This window comes from Heliconius melpomene, chromosome 12, assembly GCF_056956725.1.
Source record: "Heliconius melpomene rosina isolate 202511_hmr_F chromosome 12, ASM5695672v1, whole genome shotgun sequence".
NCBI lineage: Eukaryota > Metazoa > Arthropoda > Insecta > Lepidoptera > Nymphalidae > Heliconius > Heliconius melpomene.
The window spans coordinates 14,896,820-14,922,266 of record NC_140400.1 but is presented as its reverse complement, the minus strand read 5'-3'; the positions used below and the strand labels follow the sequence as shown (position 1 = coordinate 14,922,266).

Sequence of the window (25,447 nt, the reverse complement as noted above, 5' to 3'; positions counted from 1 at the left end):
AACCAGGAATGGGGCCAAGGCTGAGTTGCACGAGATTGACCTGTTCAAGAAAATGAAAATGTTTAAATGAGCAAAATTATGATCTTGTTTTAAAAAGTCATTAAAAACAGTAAAAAAACTCAACATACTTATGAAAATTTTAATATTTTCATTTCTACTGAGGATATGAAAAGAAAATTAAAATTTAGTTAATTTATATAATAAATTAAGTAGGTTAAGTAGGTATTTTCTAAATAAATTTTACGTCTTAATTTGTTAAATGACCTGTCTTTCAGTTTGCACTTTTATATAACGTCATTGTTTTCTATTTATTCTTTTTCTTCTTCTTGGTAAACGTTCTGACCACGAAGCAATAGGTGTGACCCTGCATCTTAAGCTAGTAAATAAACCAAAATAAAAACGAAACTAAAGCTTCGTCTTTTTTTATTTACTAAAAAAATGTTTTTACAATTAATCTCTCTCATGTTTCTTTTATATCACTATTATCTGATAGACAAATATCATGATTTAAATTACTTAAAGTTTATCGTAGCCGAATGCTACGTACTCGTAGCAAAATGCTACGAGAGACGAGAGACTACTTATAAAGTTATAAATAAAGTAATATACCATTATAGCTTTATCTTTTCTCCTGTAGCAAAGTTGGCTGAGAATACTTAGTGTTAAGACACTCCACTCTCTTCTTTTCGACCAAATTTGGGACACACCATGTTAAGACACTCCGAATTCTGGATCCATTACGTAGTGAGTGGCGGAACTCAACGCCACTCTTTACCTCGACACCAGAGCGGAGAAATGAAAATGTAACTTTTAATAAATATTTTAAACAAAAATATATTACATACATACATTCTACATAAATGGGGATCAAACCCACAACCGTCACGTTTCAGTCGCTGTACTACTGAGGCAAAATGTCCTCAAATGTTACAAGCGACAAATTACTTTACTAACGATTAATAACTTTGCTAGAAATGTAAGAAAATTCCCAAAATCAAATCTGCACAGCCATCTACATCTAAATTCGTTCGACGGTCACGACTCGTCGGCCGTACTATATACATTACTTAACACATTTCTTATATTTTACAGAACAGACGGAAATAATCCAAGTTCATGCCGCTCTTTATTTTCATCCAAGTATCAGACATTACATATCCAAAATAGCCAAAATAATCCAAATCCGAAAATCTGATATTACGCAATTCTAAAATGTGATATTTAAGATTTTAACGAATATAAGAATTAGTCACATTTTAAGGAAGTTTTGTAATCATAGTGTTTTATAGATACAACTGTTAATTCCTATATTAAAGAGGTTAGGACAATAAAACAATCTCATATATTGTGTGATATATTTTACTAAGTTTTACAATATTGTGTGTATAAAAATATATTTAAAAAGGCACAGCCTACTTATATTTAAGAATATATAAATAATAAAATTACTTTATTTTATTTGAAATATATGAAAATTTTGTATCTCAATTTACTATTAATTACCTACATTTGTAATGTAACATTGACATTACCTATATACCTATGTTTTTACAATTATTTATATCTTAACATAAGATATGTTCATATGATATCAAGAAAGTTTGCTGATAAAATAACTTTTTTGGATTTTTATATAAAACAATGTATACTAACAAATTAACATAACAAAAGTTATAACATAAAAAAAATATAAACCGACCTACGTGCTTTCTATAAGCAGACCGTATTATAGTGTTATATTTGAATAATACATCATTACGTCATGTAAATTAAAAATATGTGAATATAACATTTTTTTTACATTATAAAGACAAAAATTTTGGTAAATTCTAACAAGGAAACTGATGATTATATCGACACATACATATTTATATGAAATTAAAATGAATTTTCCAAAGTAAGACACTTAAAAGTTACTTATAAAATTATTCTTATAATATACCCGTTATTGCCTTTCCTCTTCTGTTTTTTATCATTTATGTAAACATTACCCAAATTATTTGTACATAGTATGTGTAATTCACAAATTTCACAAGTTAAATATATCCATAGCCATATCGTCCTATTACCTATTTCTTATCTATACGTCAAACACCTAAGACAAGTGTATTATACCTATAACTATTAATAATTGATTTCATACAAAATTATACATAATCTATACATATAATAAAATCGTAACTGATCGCTGTCTGTACATGAAAGATATATAAAAAAATTCAATATGTCAATATAAAGTATTTTGTACGACAAAATTGGTACAAAAAATAATACGACAAAAATTCACATAGTCAAACAAATAATTGTGTAATTTAAGCGAAAGACGCCGCGAGCGGCGAATTAAAATCACTTAATAAAAAAAATAATACTATCTCAATATAGTAAAGTGTTAATAATACACATTATGCAAAATTATAAAAAATCTTTAAAAATATACACAACAATTTATATTAACCTACATGTTTGGTTTAGTTAATAATCATTTATTATCTACAAATACAATGTACTGTAAATATGGAATAGTTTGCTAGTATATGAGTAATAAAGAAGCAAACAAAGCAATCTCCACTCAGATAATAATTATATAATACATATACACAATATTTTAAATAAATACATATTTTTGGGCCTAACATAACGGAATATTATAATACATTTGTAGTATTAGATAATAAAAAAACAACTAATTATGCTATGAAAAATAAAAAATATATATTGCTGTATTTAATTTGATATGATTCATTCATATTATTTAATCACGATGTTTGTTTTATGTAGAATATATACTATTCTAGGAATTCTGTAGAAGAGAAGAGGCAAATATCTGTTGCATTATATGAGGTAACGATGCAACGTCCATACACACGTGCGCGCGGCCTACTGGTAATCTGCGGAGAAGCCTGGAACAAAAAGAAAAGAATAGGGTAAAATTAATTCCAAAAATATGTTAAAAATTTAAAGAATATAAGATAAAGAAGAATAAGATTTATAAGAAATATTAATGCAAATTAAAATAACAATATATTTTGACTTTGATGAGTTTTATATTGAATTTATGATTAAAATGTACACAGTTCTTCCTTTTTTTCTTGGGATCGAACCAACAACCCTTATTATTGTGGTACAGTTATACTAAAATAGCAATTATATCCTCATAATATACTATATACTTACATGTTAGCTTCATCTCCTAAACTACCAATAAATATAGCGTGGGCCTGTACACGAGGATCTGATGTTAAAATTGTTCCCAACTGTTCTGGAGGAATACCGTACCTAAAAATATATTAAAAATAATTTATATTTTTAAGGTATAAACATATAGTACTATGATTTTTGTTTACATATGGTAGTCAACTTAATTTTAAATATATATTTTTTATTATTTTTAAAGATAAAAAAAAAATAAAATTATTTTTTAAAGTACAAAGCTGAAAACCCAAATACTTGTTGAGAGGAACCCACAATATTTGTTGAGAGGAATATTTTACAAAACTAGAAATACTGCTTTCCATACGCAGCTGGTACATGGTAAAGATTATTAATGTAATTAAAATCATCATTCTCATACTTACCTTCGCAAATTAGCATCAGATAGTATAAGAACAATAGCTTCATCCGCATCTTCATTAGCGAGTGTGGAAATAGCATGTTTTGCTGCTGCTAGAGTGTTATCTCCTGACCAGCAGAACTGCGCGTGCGCGTGCATTGTGCGGATTATCTGTGCATAATAAGATTAAATACATTTAATATCAATTAAAATAATTAGATAATTATGTGTAACTGTAAACACGACGGTTGTGGTATATTTAATATTTTGATATTTTTCTTCTGGTAATAAGACAATGCGCGGCGTTTAGTTGCGTTCCGAGAAATCGGGTAAATCGGGTTAAAAAGATCCATGGGACGTTCTAGAGGTCACGTATTTACTAGAACCAGCCAAAACATTCTAGAACCCTACCTGCAACCTCTGCTTCTCATCAGCTGGAGGTCTGTCCACTCGCACCAGCTCCAGCGCGTGCTCCTCTCCGGAGTGTCCGTACATGTCATAGCGAATGCGCGCCTCGTACCCCCTGAGCGCTTCCGAGATGAGAACCACAGCCTCCATAGAACGTTCTAGACGACCGTCGTAGGAATTGAATCTAAAATATTTATATTAATATACAATACTAAATTTAAATATATAAAAAAATACTGCAGCCGAATTTATTTCCGTTCTTGTCGAAATGCTACCAATACACACACTTAAAATATTCGAGGTCGCAACATTAGACACTTCTCTTCGGTATTAAAACATTGCTTTAAACTTTATTTTAAATTAGATTTATGTAACCTTATATCTTTTAGTTTCAGATTTGACTATACTGACATAATATAAAACGGCACATCATTAAGATAACCATCTTCATCATCATCTTCCTCCCCTAAAGGTAACATTTTTTAACTATTTCTTTTGTGAATTTGAAAGCTTTTTGGTCATATAGATTTTTTTAGTATTATAAATTGCGATAAAACTAACCTGTACATGCTCCCAGACACGTCCAGTACTAAACGTAACCTCTTTGGCTTATCTGGAGGAGATCCGGGAGGTGGTTCTTGTTCTGTTCTACGTCTGTATATCGATCTTTCTCCTGTTAAACCTAAAAAAACAAACAAATAATATATATTTTTACACATGATTTATATATTTCCCCATTCTGGCAAGAAAAATGTTTAAATTAGTTTCTCGCTGTATCCCGCACACAGGGTAGGTAGAGGGAAACTAGTGCTATAACACTCCGTTCCCCCTTTCCGCCAATTTTTGGAGGCATTGCGTGTTGAGTAGCGAAACTAAATGCCGCGCTTTGCTCCGACACCACAGCGAAAAAGTCAAAATATACATTTAAATAAATATTTCAATTCCTTGAGTGGAGATCGAACCCACAAGCTTTCGCGTTTACCGCCACACTTTGTGCCACGACTAGCCTCACAACACTTTGAATGGTACCTTCAATTATTTTCCCGTCATCCAGTTCCCCACTAGTTTGATGTCTGCTCCAACTTCTCTCTTTCTTCTTAGCTTGTAACTCTGCTAGAACTCCACGAAGGGCGCCTATCTGAAAATATTTTTTATAGATTTTTAACGAAGTTACAAAACATTTTGTAAATTTAAACGTTTAATTCTTTATAAGAATGCTTATATCTTTATAATTTTCATAACTTGTATATTCTATCCAGCTTAGAAATTACGACTATTTGAAAAGTACAAAACAAGACATTTTGATTTATCTAAAATATTACTAAAATATTTATTCAGTTAAACATACCTGTGGCTGAACAGCTCTTAAAAACTGTCCGTACAACTTAGCGTCGTATTCACTCATTTTAATTTCCTTTAATCTCTCTTCAAAAGCTTTTCTATTCATTTCTCGCGCTGCTTTCTTTACATGCTCTGGAATGTCATCTTTTTCCGCATCCGATAGCTAGTACAAAATATAAAAAGATTTAGATAGTTGAAGAGACTGAATGAGACATCGAAATTAACTCGATATATGTGGGTCCAAATGTGATTCAAAAATATATACATATATTTTATATGTGCGCAAGTTGTAATACGTGGCGCTTCAGTCGATCTGCAGTGTATCTATTATGAAACTGAACTAAATAATAAGAAGTCATGCTTAGAATATTTAATATCAGTTAGTGTATAAAAAAAATCAAGTTTGGCTTAACCCATAACTGAGTGTCTTTAGTTTAGAAACAGATTATATTTTCCTCTTAACAGATAGTGTCAGAAGAAAATATAACCACTATTAACTATGGGAAGGCGAATATGACAAATTATGTCAAGGCATTTCACTAACGACAGTCGTTTAAATTAATCATTAAGTCATAGATAGAGTTTAAAGATAAAATAGTACACCATGTACATCATATAATTTCGATTGCTATACTATATTTCGATAAGTCACGGTAAACAAAAAAATGCTAATCGGGACCTTCTTTACCACGTGTTTTGGATTTTATTAATATACATATTTATTAAAAAAAAACATAAACTTTAAATATAAATGACATGTAAATACTAATTTAATATAACCTTAAATATTAATTTATTAAGTAAACCTGATAAAAAATAAATTGTACCCACCTGGTGCACGTCATGCCCCTTGTCCAGCCTATAGGGCCCGCCCTTGCCTCCCAGGCCAGCAGTGTCGCGCCCTCCTGTGCCCCCCGCCCATGTATTGCCCCCCACGTGGGGCTGATTGTCTGGGTCCTCTTTACCATGTTTTGGTGATGATACGTCTTTACTGAAATTGATATAATAAACCTGTTTTTTAATCTATATGAGAGTGAATTAACAAGCGATTATAAAATGTTATTTTTAGCTTATAAAAAAACACAAATAATTTAAAAATTCATATCAATTTTCAATTTTTTTATCTGTATGTAGATAGAGTAGAAAGTCTGAAAGGGTTTCTTAAATTACATATTTTTAGCTTTTTAAAATGACTGAGAAAAAATATAAATAAAACATAAACTAAAATATTTACCCACTAGTCCTTTCAATAGTCATCTGTAACTTCTTCAACGCATCCTTAGACCTGCCTTCCAAAACTCCCTCGGTGGGTAAACCACTTGAATGTAATACTTCTAACAACGTATCCGCCATATCCTTGCTGTAGCGATCGAAATCGAACACATTACCTATTGCGGTAGCTAAGTCTTCTTCTGGATATTTCTAAAATAATAGAAAAACATGAACATGGTTAAAGTTTTAATTAATAAGCTTAGATGAAAGTAAAGATATGAATAAGATGTATAAAGTTTTTATATTTGGTTTTCAAATATAGATAAGATGTATGATTTATTTATAGAAAAATGAAATAATTTAACAATAATTTTATTATTAGAATAGGTTACTTTAGTAATAATAATATTACCAAAGTAACCTATTCTATAAGTAATATTCTTAACCTGTTAATTATATTTTAAAGATATATCTGCATAAACATTTTTAGTTGCATTTAGTTTTGAGTTCGTGTTTTTGCTGCTGAAGTATTTTTAAACAAAATACATAGAAATCTGTCATCTGAAACTAAACTGAAATTAATGAATAATGATGAATGGGTTTTTTAGCTTCACGCTGTATTGCGTATAAGCAGAGGGAATTTTGTATTAAGATAAGCCGATCTCTAATCATGCAGAATTGCGTGTTAGGTGGCGGAACTCAACTTCGCGCTTCCGCTTCTCTGAAACGAAATACAAAATAAAAATATTTACCTGCAAATGCTTAACAATATTCACAAGTTCTCTTGTAGAATACGGATACGTTAATTGTCCCTGGTCAGCCATATTTCGTAACATAGCGAAGGCTTGGACTAGTTTCTTCATTATTTCCTCGGGTACATCAGGTCCGTAGGAACGGAGGAGTTCCATTTCGGACTCTATTGATGGATTGTCTACTGCGTGGCAGGAGAATAGGTCACCTAGAATACAGATTTAGAGGGTATTTTATTATTTTGTAAAGTGAACTATTATTTGAAATTTGATTAGAACCAAAATAAATATATGTTTTATATGCCTACCTACTGCTTTATTTAGCTTTGTAAAGCTATAAGAGGTAAATAGGATTTAATGTTAACACACTTCATATGTGTAAATAAAATAATTATATAATTAAAATGTTAGTGATACAATTTTCTTTCAAATTAATTCCAGTAATGTATGTTTTATGTAGAGTTTGTCAAATATGTAAACAAAAATTGAAACGTTATTTTATTTACAAGCAAATTAATTATCGAAAAAACTATACATACCCAAAGAAGCAAAGAAATCATTGCCCAAAAACGGGAATCCCGGTCGATTAGCTAACACTATCATTCTAAAATCATCATGGACCGGTATAAAACTGACCACATCTCCGCCAGACTCCTCCGCCATGTCCTTAGGCACAATTCGTCTCCCATCACTCAAAATCATTTCTCCATTTTCCACTAACGTCTTTAAAATACACGTAACGTGTGTAGGAGCTTTATCCGCTTCATCAACAACTAAAACGTGGCCATTTTTAACTGCTTTTACTAGTGGAGAATCTTCATAAATAACTATGCCGTCTTTTACATTTGGTTGGACAGTTAAAGATTGTACCGTAGTATCTCTGTGTAGTTGGATATATTCTCTCGGTCGATTTAATAGTTGGAGTAATCTGTCAGCTATTTTATTCTTCCCTACACCTTGATTACCTACTAATAGTAAATGGTTGCCAAGTAAAAAGTCTTGTAAGAGCCATTCTAATAAGGCTATATGTTGTGGTACATCGTAGAATAGAATATCAGGTACTTTGGTTAGAGCATTCGTCTTAAACACGTTTGTGCTAGTATTCCCAATTTTCAGAACGCCATTTTGTACGGAACATTCAACTTTTTTTGCTAGTTTGCTAAACAACCCAAATTTTTGTGGTTGTTGTATTCCAATTTGGTTACTAGCGCTTTCTAAGGCTCGTCTCGCCAAATTGGGTAAAAATTTCGCTAAAAATGTCCTTTGTATAGTCTCGTAAGCGGAATCGGCTGGATATTTGGCCATTCGGCTTGAAATACGCAATAATTGTCTTGTTGATAGCGAAGAAGATAAGTTCTTTAGCGTGCTGTCTTGTGATTTTCTTAATTGATCAGCTAATTCTATTACAGAATGTAACGGGTCTGAGATGTCGCCATACTGAAATGTAAAATTATATGTTTTACAATAGCATATTACAATTTGTTACAATCTCTGGGCAGACTCGACCGGATCATTACCACCCCCGGCATTTAAAACCGGCGTTAAGTAGTGGCTTTATGCCACTGCGTTTCGCATTAGGTAAAGCCGGGCTCCGGAGCCCAACCCCCACCCCTCCCTAGAATATGAAAGCGGCACTTAAAGAGAAACTACCCCAGGAGGGTACCAGCACCTCCGGTGCTGGAGAATCCCTCCCTGAGTCCTCAAACTCAGGCTGCCCTTCGAATTCTGGGGAGGGCACAGTACCGCGCACAAGTCAAATTCGCAAACAAGGCAAACGAGACGTACGCTCCACGGCAACCCCTTCCACACTAAACGTGGACTTCTGTAACATCAGGGGTCTTCATTCCAACCTGAATGCCGTCCACCACCATCTTGAGACGGCACGGCCGGCCTTGTTATTTCTGACGGAGACTCAAATTATCCGACCGAGCGACACAGCCTACCTCCAATACCCCGGCTACAAAATTGAACACAACTTTCTGCCTCATGCCGGGGTCGCTGTGTTCGTAAGGGAGGACCTATGTTTCCGTCGTCTTGCAAATTTTGAAGGTCGGGATCTGTCGACTATCTGGCTCCGTGTTGACTCGGACGATCGAACCCGAGTCTACGCATGCCTTTACAGGTCCCACAGTGGCAATGCGGAAACGGATCGGCTCATGGAGCACATGCAATCGGCCATCGACGATATGCTCTCACAGATCCCCTCTGCTGAGGTCGTGATACTTGGCGATTTTAACACGCACAATGCCAGTTGGCTTGGATCACGCACCACCGACCACGCTGGGAGGGCCGTTTTTGACCTTGCTACGGCGAATGGATTGTCCCAATTGGTTGAGTCGCCTACGCGACTCCCGGACGTGGACAACCACAATGCCTCCTTATTGGACCTTCTGCTGACTTCGCACCCGGAACAGTACCAGGTTGTCGTCGATGCTCCTTTGGGGTCTTCTGACCACTGCCTGGTACGGAGTGTCGTGCCCGCTGCTGTTGCCGACGTGGTTCTGCAGGGCATGGAACTTTATATTCCTAGCACTGTAGTGCCCATCGGTGGCAAGTCACAGCCTTGGTTTGATACGTCTTGCAAACTCGCTGCCCTTAGCAAACGCGAGGCATATCAAATCTGGGCCGAGGCACTGATTACTAAGAATCCGAAGGTGAAAACCTCAAAAAGAGAGTATAACCGGGCCTCTAGGTCCTTTAAGCGGCAAATTGCCAAAGCAAGGTCCGAGCATATCGCCAAAATCGGCGAGAAGCTTGAGAGCTACCCGTCCGGAACTCACCAGTTTTGGGCGCTCTCAAAGGCGGCACTCGGCAACTTCAGCCAGCCTTCACTTCCGTCTTTACGTAAGGGGAATGACATCCTGGTCCATACGGCGAAAGAGAAAGCCGATCTCCTGGGCGCTCTCTTTGCCTCGAACTCGACTTTGGATGACCAAGGATCAACGCCACCGACCATCCCGCGGTGCCAGAGCTCAATGCCTGAGATTAAGTTCAGCCAAAAAGCTGTAAGGCGAGCTCTGTCCTCTTTGGACATCCATAAGTCGAGCGGGCCAGATGGCATCTCCCCCTTAGTGCTTCGTTCTTGTGCTCCTGAGCTGACACCGGTGCTAACGCGTTTGTTTCGGCACTCTTACTCAGTCGGCGTAGTCCCAGATTCATGGAAGAGCGCTCTTATCCACCCGATCCCGAAGAAGGGCGATGGTTCCGATCCATCTAACTACAGGCCTATTGCCATCACCTCTCTACTCTCAAAAGTCATGGAGAGCATCATCAATAGCCAGCTCTTGGTTTATCTAGAGGATCACCGATTGATTAATGACCGTCAATATGGCTTCCGCCATGGTCGCTCAACCGGTGATCTTCTGGTTTACCTTACCCACCGTTGGGCTGCGGCTATTGAAAGCAAGGGAGAGGGCCTGGCAGTTAGTTTGGACATGGCGAAGGCGATCAAAGATCGAGTGTGGCATGGGGCGCTCCTTGCTAAACTTCCATCCTATGGGCTTCCCGAGAACTTATGCAGGTGGATCGCCAGCTTTCTCACTGGGCGTAGCATCAAGGTCGCTGTCGACGGTTTTTGCTCCAAACATATGCCCGTGAACGCTGGCGTTCCCCAAGGCTGCGTGCTGTCCCCCACGCTGTTTCTTCTGCATATCAATGACATGCTGGAAGATTCTAGCATTCATTGCTATGCAGATGACAGCACGGTGGACGCTGTTTACTCCGGCCTCGCAAGTCTTTCTCGGGAAAACGCTGAACAGTGCCGAAATAAACTTGTGTCTTCTGTTGAGGCATCCCTCGAGAATGTCTCTTCATGGGGTGAGAAGAACCTGGTCCAATTTAACCCCCTGAAGACACAGGTTTGCACGTTAACCACTAAAAAAACCCCATTTATCGTATCGCCATTCTTTCAGAACACTCCCCTTTCAGCCGCGCCCAGTATCAGTATATTGGGCCTTAATGTTTCGAGTGAGTGCCAGTATCGCGATCATCTGGAAAGCAAGGCCAAGTTGGCCTCGAAGAAACTGGGGGTCATCAATAGAGCGAGACGGTACTTCACGCCAAAACACCGATTGGCCCTATATAGGACCCAGGTTCGGCCACACATGGAGTACTGTTCTCATCTCTGGGCTGGTGCACCCCAGTATCAGCTTGACCCATTTGATCGCATACAACGTAGAGCTGTTCGAATCATTAAGGACCCAGTAAGCTGTGAAAGGCTTGACACTTTGGCTCTGCGTAGAGACGTCTCCTCGCTGTGCGTTCTCTATCGCATTTATCATGGTGAGTGTTCTGAAGAACTGTTTGAACTGTTACCTGCCGCCGAATTTTCTAACCGCACAGCACGTCACAAACTTAAATATCATCCACACCATCTGGATACGTGGCACTCCACTACTGTGCGGTTTCGTAGAAATTTCCTTCCACGCGCCACCGAACTGTGGAATGGTCTACCCGCGGCAGTATTTCCAGGTTGGTACGATATGGGTACCTTTAAAAAGCGCGTCTATCTCCACCTCAAAGGCCGGCAACGCACCTGTAGCTCCTCTGGTGCTGCACGGGGTCGTGGGCGGCGGTGATCACCATCAGGTGACCCTAACGCTCGTTTGCCTTGTCCTTTTACCATATAAAAAAATAAAAAAAAAAATAAAAAAAAAAAAAAATTGTTATTAAGTGATTTATATTTAATTAGTACGGCAACAGCTGACTGAGTTTGACAGCGGGAAACAATATACTCCTCTTGGTAATTTTACCTAGAAGGAAAGTGAAAAGTTAATACTAAGGTTTCTTTTCCTTTGAGCTATCTAAAGATAAAATAATAATAAGATCTTAGCGAAAATATTTTTTTTTTACTAATATAAATAAGTATTATGTTTCTCAATAATTGCTCATAATAATACTTACCAAAGATTCGATAATAAACATTTCCTCCTCCATACTCAAGTTTCTCATTTCGTGGAATATGAACAAGCTGAGTATTTCCGGTGACAGCCATTGTTGACCGCTACCTATGACTGGTGGCTCTGCTAAAGCTATTATTCTAAAATTCGATGAATAAATTAATATTGATATCGTAGAATTATTAAGATTTCTGAATTATATTCCGCTAGTTATACAAACGAACACATAATGTTTTTAAATTACTTTTTATTTTTAATTAAAGCAGAAACTAATAATCGTCGAATAATATTTAGCAGGTGCAGTATTTATTTCAATTAATAATTTGTAGATTTATAATTTCTAAAAATATTTTTTTCTTTAAACCCCAAGTCCAAGTATTAATTAAAATAAAAAAATAAGATATGAATGTACCTAAAACCTGGATGTATTCTTTTAACACAACTTTGTTCCAAATCACTTTCAGTCAATCCAGAAGATAATAGCTCATCATATCTATCATGTCGCAGAAGTCTGGTACCGTCGTGTAATTGTAGCTCTCTATCGTGCACCAACCTGTGAAGAATACAAAATTTTAAAAAAGTGACCAAATTAAGAAGCAAATCTTCAGATTTTATATATTTATCTTCAGAACGGAATGGAACGGATTGGTTATTTTATGTATTTCGTAAAAGACAGGTAAGAGTTTTGTGTATGTCGTAAAAGAATGTGACAATTAGAAACAATAATAAAACCGTTTAAAAAAAGTGTGTGGAAGTTGAAGTTTAACTACTGCATCGTGCTCTGACTCCTTTTCTTTTTTTTGTAAGAGAACGGTTTTTTTTTTTACTTTGCGTATTTTGTAAAAAAAGCGAACAATTGAAAATAAATAAAAAAAAATAAGCGAACTATAAATAAAGTCAAATTATGCCATACTTACTATCTATCTAAGATCTAAAAGATCACACTGTCATAATATATACCACAAATAATGGAAACACGCAAAAATAGTAAACTAGGCTATCTAAATGTCTACTGGGTAATATATTACATTTTGACATTATTAACGTTACATGAGACCTATGTTTTCGTGTAAGTTATGATACATGACCGAATATAGAATAGAATAAAATATTATTTTTATATATACACGCATCACGCGAAGAAAGAAAAGAGAACATAATCTTAAAAGGTTAAAAAAAAATGTAATAATAGAATTTAAATATGTGTGTGTGTATTGCATTACAAATAAATTGGTTAACCAAAATTAAAAATATTATATTAATTAAAATATCTATATTTTTTTGCGAAAAGTAGTTCTAACGTAAAATAACGAAATTATTTACTCGATAGGGCTCTTCCACAGTATTATATTCAGTGACAAAACACTCTGCACTCTTATGTTATGACCTAAAATGATAAATAATAAAGATAATCCTTTCACCTACGCAAAACAGCCAAAGTACTAGCGTGTATCCTATGTAAGCCATCCAAAACTGCCAAATGACCTTTTAGAGCAGCATCGACTAAAGCTGAATTCTTCCACACCGTATCACCATTTTCTAATGTCGTTCTTTGTTGGATCAAATCTCTTGCTATCATATCTTGGTATAGAACTATAGGCTCTATAGTGTAGCCTAATAGGGAAGCTAATTGGGAAACTAAAAGACTTTTGCCGCATCCTTTTGGACCTAAAAAAAACATATTTTTTTTTAAAAGGAAATACAATATTTTTTCTATATAACAATATTTTACTACTATGTTACGCTTACAAGTGAGCCAGCCATTTTGGCAGTGTGGATGGATTCAAATCTCATTCGGGGGAAGTGTACGTTTATTAATAGCCCTCATTACTATACACTGTTTCGACAAAACAAGGCATTAAGTTATTCCATCTAGCTCTCAAAAAGATTAAATGGGCAATAATTAACATAACGAAATACAGTATCATTAGAAAACAATTGCAAGGGAAAAAGGCCACTTTTTACTACTACTATACTAAATAGACATATCAAAACTTACCAACAATACTAAAATCACCAACACTATGACTCAAAAGCAATTCGTTCAATAGTTGAGTCTGGTATTCCGTCTTCACAAATCCCTTTCTCTCCGTCTTACTTTTCTTTTCACCACATGGTACATTAAATTGAGATTCTTCGCCATTTATATTCATATCGACAACAGCTTGACCATTCTTTACTACTATATTATTTAAGACTATTCTCCATTGAGGATTGGTTTCAATATTTAAATTATGTAGTACACCCTGTACATTCTTTATATGATCTCTTGAAAGTATTGTGTTATAAGGATATAACAGGTATAAAAGTTTGTGTATTGGAATATTTGGGTTGCGTTCCTGAAACAATATTCTTCAGTTGTATATCAAATAATCAATTCCTTAATTATAAATTTGAATATAATGAAGTTTATAATTTCTCAATGAATATAAGTAATATCTCAAATTTATAACATTTTGTAACACAAATAAAAATTAAAGATGAACTACACACTTTTTACCAAATAGCAATAGGCAGAGGAAGTTTTGTAAAGACACTGATATCCCCAATTTCCACGAATTTTGGGACATTGCGTGTTAAGCAACGAAATTTAACGAAGCGCTTTGTTTATCAGGGTGGAGAAATAAAATAATCAAAACGTTTAATATTATATATCAAAAATACTCAGAATGTCCCAAAAAACTAAAACATAAGTTAAAAACAAACAGAATAAGCCGTAAACAATTAGCCAGCATTAACTTTCCCTACACAATAAAAGTAAAGATCAAAACAGACCTTACAAATTTATAACATGGAGAGCTCCAGTTAGACAGTTAAACTGTCATCATAGAACAGTGAAGTGGCTATAAACCGATACATTTTATGTGTAACGTGCGTGCAATCTCACTCACATGTGTCCTTGATGTCTGATACCGTAGTTTTGGTTCACGCGATCTGATCGTCACCTAGTTCCAAGGTCAAGGTTCGTTTTCCAAGTTAATTTTGATAGTTCAGTCATTAAATTATAGTAATCTGGCTTAAATGTTTGGCAGGGAAAATGTATTTATAATTTATTTTGGGAATTATTTAATTGTAGAAAAGTTTGACTTAAAATTATAAGAATTGTTGCTTTAACAAGATTGACGTTTTTCGATTGTTACTTTTTTTGCAATAATTTAAATTTGAATGTTAGTTTTTTAGCCATAAAACATATACCAAAATTTGTACGTAGCGAGTTTTGAACCCCCGTCTCCCCCTGAAACCATACAGGCGCTCTGACCACTACGAACGTATGTACAGGCATTCGTTCTCATCAAGCTACATCGAAATTCTTATACGCTTGTTACAATTTATTTATATTGCTAATATTGCTGTAGGGTAATTAGGTATAAGGTAAATTTCAACATACACACAAAACATTTTATTATCTCCTTTCATAATTTCTATAAATACCTAACATATTATTTTATTGAACCCACAACCCTCGCGTTAACAGTCACACGCTTGTGCCTCTGCACCACGACGCCGTCATGAATTATGAAGTTGATTTATAACAAGGCTCACCAATATTAATGCGGCTGCATTCAAGTTGTCCACGGGGAAATCAGGCAAGCTTATTTGCTGGAGCTCAGGGCTGATTAGAGCGTGGGCGGCGGACAGTAGCAGTTCCAACTTCGCAAAGTCGGCCCGTGGAGCATTATCTTTTAGTATATTTAGATGTTCCTGTGGGACAGAAATGGTAATATATAAATAACTGACTTTTCAAGGTTCATTTAAAATTTTAATGAATTTTCCTTCCTGCTACATTTCTAGAAGAATTTTGTACAAATTCTTAAATTTACTATAATATATTCAGCTGTAATTGATTTGATTTTAAGTTCATATCGTAAAATTATCATTATTATAAACAATTAACCAATATTATAGTAACGATATATGTGCAAAACGATGCATAATGACTAAGTTAATATACTGATGTTTCGACAATTTCAATAAATCTAGAAATAAAAAATAATAACGTATAATTTTCATGTTATATGGCAATATGGAAAATAGTAAAAATATACAAAACATAAATCCAAGAGCCATAGTTGGGTGTAAAACAAACAACACGACAGTTAGTGATGTGCAAAGTTGTTAGATTTATAAACCAGCCGTTACAAGTTACACACGAAAACCGCAAACTAACTTAAGCTATTTCTGATTTATTGCCACGATTTTTAAATTTAGATTTAATTTTTTTTTCAGCTTCACTACATCCCGCGTGTAGCAGGGTAAACAGAGGGAGTGTAGTGTTAAGGCTCTATTCCCCAAGACACTTCCGTTCCCCACTTTTCGCCGAATTCTTGATTCTTCGTTTAGTGACGCTGTGCCAACCAACCACGTTATCAGAGTAAGCAAATGAAAATATTAAATAACTCGAATGGGAAGCCAACTCAAATCGCAGCGTTTAGTCTCGTGCTTATTTATGCCCCTGAGCCACGAATGGCCTGGATTATAATAAGAATTCTATAATTAGAATTCTACTTCTTCACTTCACTATGTTGTCTCTATGTTCTTCACTATGTCTTATTTACATTAAACGTAAAAGGAAATAAATAATTGAGGCTATAAATAACACAATGGAAAATAAATGTAAACACAAAACGGATTTGAATTGACAACCATAATTTTTAGTCAGGCACATCAATACTTAGTGTCGTTATTTTATAAAAAAAAACAAAAAGTAAAACCAACACAACTAGAAAGGCTGAAATAACTAGAATTGTTTCTTAAATACCATTTACCATAGCGTACATAAACACCTTTCATGTCTCTTCCCATTAACCCTACATTCAACTATTTCCCACAATTACAAGCGGATATTAATTCCGACAACTCGTTACGGAAGTAACGTTTCATTTAGCAACTTCTCTTTATTGCTGTTTTCAATTTACAGGTAAAACGCGATATTGCTGAACAAGTAGTGTAATTATTATATGTAAAAGAGATATGTGATTGTGTTAGGTTCAATTCCTATTCGAGGGAATGATCTCATTCCCTATTTTCGTATTTTTCGTACGTTCCTATTTATTAAATATTTTCATTTCGTTTCTCTGATATCGCGGCGTTGAGTTCCGCTATACAACAGGCAATGCCTCCAGAATTCGGTGGAAAGTGAAAAACGGAAATGGAAACTTAAAACTAGGTTCCCAGGTTCCTTCTGCCTATTTTTCTATACGGATACAAAATCAACGACCTTTCCTATCTATGCATATCATTCAAAGACGATTTACAGTTTCTACGTGAAATAGCGATCGCATTTGAATATAGTTTATAGTTTGCCTTACTCGTAATATATGGAAGAAGCTTTCTTCTATATGAAAATACATATATATTTAAGTTTAATTTTTAACTCATGTTTTATGGAAGTTCTAAGAAAGTTATTGATATAAAAAAACTATTAATGTTTGTACAATTCAGTTAACAAAACATAATTTTATATTATCATATATTTTGAATAACTTAAAAGAAATTTGTATTTCAAATTCTTATCTTTCCCATATTAAATATCTATTTATATTCTGTTTATAAATAGAAAACCATTCCATATAATAATGGTATTCCTAAAATTCGCTTAGAAAGATAGTATCGTTCTATCACTAGATAGATCGCTATTAGCAAGTTCGAACCAAACTACTCATTTGAGCACATAAAACTTAATGCTTCGTGCAAACTAACAGTTTGATTCTACCAAAATTATGCAAAATCATTGAATTTATAATGTCTCCCGCGCTCCTCCTAATCGCGTGTTTCGGGAATAAGGATTGAAGACCAGCACGTATAATAATATTCCTTAAATAAATTACTATAACAAATGCTCTAGTGGGCGAGGCAAAGGCCTCGTTTGCGACGATTATTAGTGAATTTGCAAATCTATTTTTTTTATTTATGTGTTGAGACACTTCGGAAAATCGAGAGGAATGTGGGGTTTGCCCTGATATGATTTTGCTATGATTTTCCGAATATTGCTTGGTATGGTATTGGTACTCAACGCCGTGCTTTTTACCAAAGTGAGGAAATGAAAATAATTTAAATGTAATCATTCCTCTGACTGGAATCGAACACACAACCATTACGGCGACTGTTTACTTTTTAATTAACTTTAACTGCTATTTATGCACAAAGCCGCAAACAAATCGCCTCCTACACAACGAACTGAAATATACAATCGTAAATACGAAGAAATATACAAAGAAAAATATCCACCATAAAAATTGCTTCATTCACGCGATATACACCCAAATAATTTTATACTAAAAAACAAAAACAAAAAAGGTTGCTAAACTTATAATTGTCATCCTTTATGAAAGGAAATATGCAAATCCTTAGCGTTGCATGATGTAATTCAACCACCACAAGTTCACAAAGTAAAGGCGATGCGACACATACCTATAGTATAAAAGGTAAGTTTATTTTTTGTACATAGATATTTAGTTGATAGATAGATATTTCTTATCCCAAACATAGCAGGGTAGGAAGAGGGAATTTGGGAACCTAGTGTTAAGATACTGCATTCCCATTTAGACACTTCCGTTCCTCACTATTCGCTGAATTCTGGAGGCTTTGCGTGTTGAGTCGCAGAACTCAATGTCGCACTCTGTCTTGTTACCAACGTAAGTAAATGAAAATATATAACATTATCTTACTTATCAAATTATTTTAATATCTCTATTTCATCTACGAAACCACTAAAGAAAAAATAAACCCAGTCAATATGATAAAGCCTTTACATCGGAGTTAAGGACAAAACTGGCAACGGTAACGAAGGGGCATCCAGTCACTCGCGACACAGTTATACGTAACGACGTCGATTCATTGATTCCATTGAATAACATCATTTCATACTATATTATTTGGAAGGATTTTTAGTGGAAAGGAAATTATGTGGGTTATATTTGATAGCATTTTAGAAACTTAATTCCACATCCATTTATATAAAAAAAACATCCATGAGAAACAGTGGAGGACTGCTTCTATCTACTTAGTTTATTATTAAAAAGTCAAAATATAATTTAAGGGTAAGTGAAGATATATTAGGATACAGTCCAGGAAAATTTTAGTTATTGATGTAAAGAAATCAACATTTAAATTAATTATTAAAATTAATAATTAATTAATTATTAATTATTCTTGTTGTCAATATTATGGGTATTATGCATTAATCGCATACTCGGATAGGACGTCGCCGCGTAATTAAGCAAACTTCTACGAAATTTCTTAAAAATTGGGCGAATCGTATGGAACCGAGTATGGGTTTAGGAGTGGGCTTTGGGGCCAAAAAATTACAAGACAAATAACAAAACTTCTTTCTTTAATGCTTTCTGCATCTTAATAATATATTAAATTGTAATATTTGTAAATAAATAAACAAATAAATTTAATCCTTATCTGCTTAATCCTGCAATAATATTAAAACAGAAAATCCAAACTAACTTTAACGTATTGAAATTTAAACTCGATAATTTAATCTTATTTGAGTTTAATCCGTGTCATCAACAAGTTACTATTAATGCCATCAATTTTGAATTCTTCTAAAGAGTTTTATCAATTCGTCGTTAACTAGAACTCGAACTAGAAAACATTCATAAACTCCCCTTACTTATCAATTATGTAAAGTCACGCATATGACTTTTGTGTGGAAAATTTAATCAGTTACGGTGTGAATATCGCTGAATGAATGTAATAGATTAAACTTTTAACGAATTCTATTTAATCCTTATTATAGAGCTATTAATAGAATTATGATTTTATAATTTAATCGGGTTTATGAATATTAATTAGGAAATATTAAAATAAATTATTAGTTTATAGCTTCTTCTTTTTCTTTCTCTTCAGAGGAGTAAATGTTTATATAAGTCATTTGTTAAAATTTATTTATAATATTTTCAATTACTTAAATTATATAATATTTTAGTTCTTTCATATTATTTCCTTGAAGCTTTGTGAAAAGCTATCGCTGGAATTATGCATCCCCTTGTCTTAATTTTATATTTTATTATTGGTTCTATTTAAATTTCTTGTTTTAAATTGTTTCTTTTCGCAATATAACATTTATATCGACTAAAATCCTTAGCAAAACATAACATGAAGCAACAAATATCCGTGCTAACACGACATTAATAAGTTTTTGTTTCAGGTTGCACAAACAACCGCCAAAATACAATCAATTATGAGGGAAAAACAAATACTAACACACATTAGGCATTGCGTGCGTAGAAAAATTAAAGTCTAGACCGAGCTAGGTGTATTATGCCTGCGCTCTGGCAGTCGTCCCAGCGCCCTATGTACGTTAGAACAGTGTGGGTGGACGGATTCCGACACGCAATACTAACGCACGACGATCCACAATTTCTCAAACTTTGTGCGAAAAGACGAAGACCGCATTCCTCAGCTAGCTGTGTGAAGTCTACTATAAGAAGAAATATCAGCGCGTTAAGCCACCACGACGATTTAGGAGATTGTCTGAGGAAGTTGAACCTTGTTATTAGAAGCGAAAAGTTACCACAAGGACCTGATTGCACGCCACATATTGAAAAATTAAACCTTTCCGATGTGGACAGTTCAGATGGTGAATTTATCGTAAAAGCATCTCCTCTGCCCTTACGCGATTTAAACGACTTTCGACTTAACTTAGAAACTGATAACATGAGGGCTGTGAAAAGTAATAGAACTGCCAGAACTGAAGTTAAAGAGAACACAGAACTGTCAGACAGAGTTTTGCAATGGTTAGACCTGGCTGGAAAAGTTAATCTCCTGACAGTAGAAAACGTGGAGAGGATGTCACAACCAAGGCACAGCTGGCCAGAAATACAACGACGTAATTTGACCAAATCTAAAACTGTCACAGAATTAAGAGCCAAGGAAGTAAGGGTCGATTCGAAGACGAGCGGGGTTATCGATCGGCAAGAATGTTACATGCCAACATCGGCCAACACGATCGAGAACTACGCGCGACAGTCACGTAACGTAAAAAGCACGCCACGACATGACACGAAGATAAAGGAAAACAAAAAGGTCAAAGACATGAGAGCTAGTGTTATGGAAACGCGACAAAAAATGGTGTCTGAAAGAAATGCAGTGGAAAAACAATACGCGGAAATGGTTAGTAAGAAATTAATACCGGACGTGGGAAAATCAAAGAAACAAGTACATATTTTTATGCCAGAAGCTTTAAATAAAAAGTTTAGTTCAACCACACCCAGTATGGCTGAAAGTATTTTATCGCAGAGATCTTAAAACACTAACTATTTGCTTGAAAACTAATGCTTAAAGATATCGATAAAATAAATAAGGGTTATTAAATTATCGTATCTAATGATTATAATTCTGTAATTTTGTATACTTAGGCGCCTAGTGTAATTAAATATATTATATATATAAATAATCTCATTGCATAGTGAACATAAAAACAATTCTCTTTACGATACGTAAATAAACAAGAAGTCTCCAAAATTGTTATATTCTTATGTTAAAGAATATATGCTTTCATTTTAAAGTAAATACTCCAAGTTTTTCATATTTCTCACAACATCAAATATCGTGGCGCAGCGGCACAACAGCGCCAGGCAGTCTACGAAACGGTTAAGGATTTTATTCCCACTCTCACTACTATTCAATCAATCGTCTTTAAGTTTCGAGATTGCAAGTTACTAAACTAGGACGGGAAGGACTAGTAACTAAAGTTAATTTGTTTGTGCACATTTCAGCGTTTTACAAATAAGTAGTATTTTTCGTATCTTAAAACATTTAAAGTCATAATTTGAGGGAAATTAATCAAGGTCATAAATTAAGGTAACCATATCAAATGTCTGGAGCTCTAACAGTTAATAGTTCCATTCATAATCTCATCCAAAGGGACGAAGGCTTTTGCAAATTAATTGGGTTTACCAGTAAAGAACTTTGCTTAATTCAAGAAAATATGTTCAGCCGTTTAAAGAGTATCAGGTTTTTTCTAATGGTTTGTTTACTTTTTAAAGGTTTTTATGTCTGCAGTTTTAATTATCTGTTATTTCCTCAATATATGAAGAAATAGAGGAATAGTTTATTGTACCTACCCTGCAAAAAGAGACAATTCAAATCAATTGCAATATAATAAAAAATCTCTTACTCCATATCCTATCGTTGCGACGTCTCTTGCTTGAAACCTTGATCTTAGTGGAGGGTCCAAAGGCTGTCCCACATATTTGGGCACTGGCAGCCCTAGGGCTATTACTCTGAAATTTTCATCGACACGAACTAATCTCCACCTCTCTACTTCATTGATACCGTGTTCCTTTAAAAAAAATAAGAAAAACAATTTAGTATAGATAAACAATTTTGCTCGACAAGGGCGCTTACATAATTATTACTCATGTCAGTTTTTACTATTTTAAAGACTATGGCCGATAGGCGTCTTGGCGTCTTAAAATTATTAAATAATAATTTCGAAATATTATTTTTATTTTTTGGGTAAACAATACTACGATTATTTCGATTAAATTTACAGATATATTACAAAGAAAATATTAGAGAAGATTTTATATGAAAATGGAAAAAAAGACATTTATATCAACATCAAATATATACAAAACGGACACATCTAATGATTGTGACTGTTAAAACCCAAGTAAATTTGTAACATCAAGTTTACTCAATTAAAATAATCAAAAATTTGGATTCCAAAGGTACTATAATTTAAAAATTATAAATTAGTATTAATATTCTATAAAGTTAAAATTAACTCACCTCCAGCAATTTATCATATCTAGATGCCGGTATCAAAAACCTGCCATCCTCAAGATGCATTTCCCTATTTTCCAGGAGGTTATTTAAAACTGGCAACACATTGCGTTCCGCCTTTTCTATGCCTTCTATTACAAGCACTCTACCCTCAATTGCCGCTCGAACTGCGCTCTTAAAAAAAAAATTCAATTGTACAAATGTTTATCTATTTTACTGTGCTCAACTGGCACGCTCGAAGCGCCATAAATAAAGAACCGAACCGAACCGATCTCTTTTACTTTTATTCATTTCAAAAACAATAAAGTACAAAATATACAAAATTGAGATTTGATTTATTTATACATAAGAAACACAAGATTTAAGGTCAATCAGCGTGGGGACACAAGCATGCGTATGTAAACGTCACAGGTATTGGTTTCGATCCACACTCGGGGAGCGAAATATTTAATACTTTCATTTTTCACGCACTAGTAAAGAGATAAAGTGCGGTGTTTAGTTCCGCCACTAAGCTCGCAATGCCTATGATTTGAACCTGTTTACACATTAAATGTGAAGTCAGGTTGAATTTACCTAACCATATGATGGCAATGAGTTCTATCTATTGCAGAATTCTCCTAACATATAACTATCAAAGAATTAGTGAACAGAAGAATAATTAAAAGTATGTTTATTATAAAAATCGCAAGAGAAAAACCTTCTCAGCATTTCATGGATTACCATGCAGTGTGGACGTCAAGTCCATACCAATTTAGGGAGAAAGTTGAGAAGAAACTATTTAAGATTCAATAGATTTACTATGTAGGTTTGTGGGACTGGTATTGGAGGATGAGGAGCCTGAGCTCCAGGTCCCTGGCTGGCTACTCTTTCTATGAATATGTAATTTGAAATTATTATACTTTTGACACTAGTATTGCCATACAAAATATGTTCTAAAAATTAATGTATTAATGAATACCATACCTGATCAAAATATGTTGCAGTAGAACTTTGAATTTCTCTCCTCTGTTTAAGATCAGCCTCTGTTGTATCTCTTGATAAGGCTACATATTCTAATTCTCGTTGAGTCAATTCCAAATACTGGAAAGCCACTTTCCTTCTGCAAAATTTATTACATTCTTATTTTCGTTAATATTATAATATGGAATAGGGCTTGAGGCCATCGTGGCGCAGCAGCACAAGGGTGTGACTGTACAGCGATGGTTGTGGGTTCGATCCCCACTCGAGGAAATAAAATGTTTATTTATATTTATATTTTTGACATTGAGTTCCACCACTCAACACACAGTCCCTCTAGAATAAGGTGGAAAGTCGGAATCGGAGTGTTTTACCACTAGGTTCCCTCTGCCTACTGTCTGCGGGATACAGTATGAAGCTGATTTTCTTTATAATAAGGCTATAAAAATGTAAATGGTAGTGCAAAATAAAAAAATTGTATATATATAGCTTGATGAGAAATATAGCTTAGTAGGCAAAGGTGCAGGTTCAAATGCCACTACATTAAGATTTTTAAAAATTTTCTATTAAAAAAGTAATATGAAAATAATGAATTTTCGGAGTGGGAATCATGAATTACATTTCCATTTGGTTGTATAAAAAAATATATAATGACCTGCTTGGCCCTGGACGACCTAATAGAAACATATCCTGTCCAAGTATATCCTTTTGTAACATCCATCTCAGATTGCGGAGTGTACTTTGTGATAAAGATTTCAATTGAGCATCTTCTATTGTTACTAGAAAAATTACATAGTATGACGCTTTTTCTTTTCATATATTTAATACAAAATACACAGTAATAAATACTAAATACATAGTAAGAGATGTTATATAGAGTTTTTATTTTTATTAATTGTTATGTAACTTTATTCATCATAAAATAATGCAGTTAGAGTAGTTCTTTTTTGATTTATATAAAAGAATATTAAAACGGCAGTGTAAATAAATTCTAGAGCCTTAGTCTTTGGTCATGATACTGTCAAATATATAATTTGCAAATAAAAAATAAATCTAACACATTTAAGTAATATTAATTTAAGGTTATACAAAATGTAAACATGAAACATACAGTATTTCCTTGGCACATATTCAATCTTTTTAGGTGTTGTAATTTCCTTAGACACATTTCCTATTGTTATCTTTCCTTCGCTAGAGTACGCACGAACTAAATTCGTTTTCAATATAGTTTTACGACCGTTCAAAATACGTATCAAAACATCAATACGACGAACTGTTACTGTTGGATTAAACATTTTTGGTTTACAAAAAAAAATTCACATCTATTAAATAATATTCAATTCAATCTAATTATTTCATTTTACAGTAATTATATGTACATTTAATATAAAAAAATAATTGTTATTGTGAATAATCCGCGAGTCCAAAGTCTAGCACGGTTTTGTGACAGCTGTCACGGCGACGTTTTACAGCTGATTTGTATGTGTTCCGTTATACGCATTAATCTTTAAAGATTTCTAGATTACTTATTCTTCTTTATTTAGAGATTCTAATTACGACACGTTCAAAAATAGATGAGAAATAGAGACGAA

General features: G+C 34.0%; 2 protein-coding genes across 2 annotated transcripts; one reads left to right on the top strand and one right to left on the bottom strand.

The window, feature by feature from the left end:
- Positions 1-1,345: 1,345 nt before the first annotated feature.
- Positions 1,346-25,358, bottom strand: c12.2 (von Willebrand factor A domain-containing protein c12.2). Its single transcript, XM_085194570.1, has 21 exons — positions 24,967-25,358; positions 24,511-24,634; positions 23,862-23,997; positions 22,905-23,072; positions 22,288-22,452; positions 15,702-15,860; positions 14,158-14,497; positions 13,580-13,826; positions 12,571-12,711; positions 12,163-12,298; positions 7,800-8,697; positions 7,264-7,469; positions 6,534-6,721; positions 6,131-6,290; positions 5,307-5,462; positions 4,988-5,096; positions 4,520-4,640; positions 3,962-4,142; positions 3,576-3,721; positions 3,175-3,276; positions 1,346-2,900 (listed from the first exon to the last, which is right to left on the bottom strand). The coding sequence occupies exons 1-21, from the start codon at positions 25,148-25,150 to the stop codon at positions 2,792-2,794; spliced, it is 4,176 nt and encodes a 1,391-aa protein (XP_085050696.1). The 5' UTR covers positions 25,151-25,358; the 3' UTR covers positions 1,346-2,791.
- On the top strand, positions 18,974-21,538 carry LOC146534115 (uncharacterized). The gene is made up of 2 exons (XM_085194574.1): positions 18,974-19,198; positions 20,317-21,538. The coding sequence occupies exon 2, from the start codon at positions 20,430-20,432 to the stop codon at positions 21,414-21,416; it is 987 nt and encodes a 328-aa protein (XP_085050700.1). The 5' UTR covers positions 18,974-19,198; positions 20,317-20,429; the 3' UTR covers positions 21,417-21,538.
- Positions 25,359-25,447: the final 89 nt, after the last annotated feature.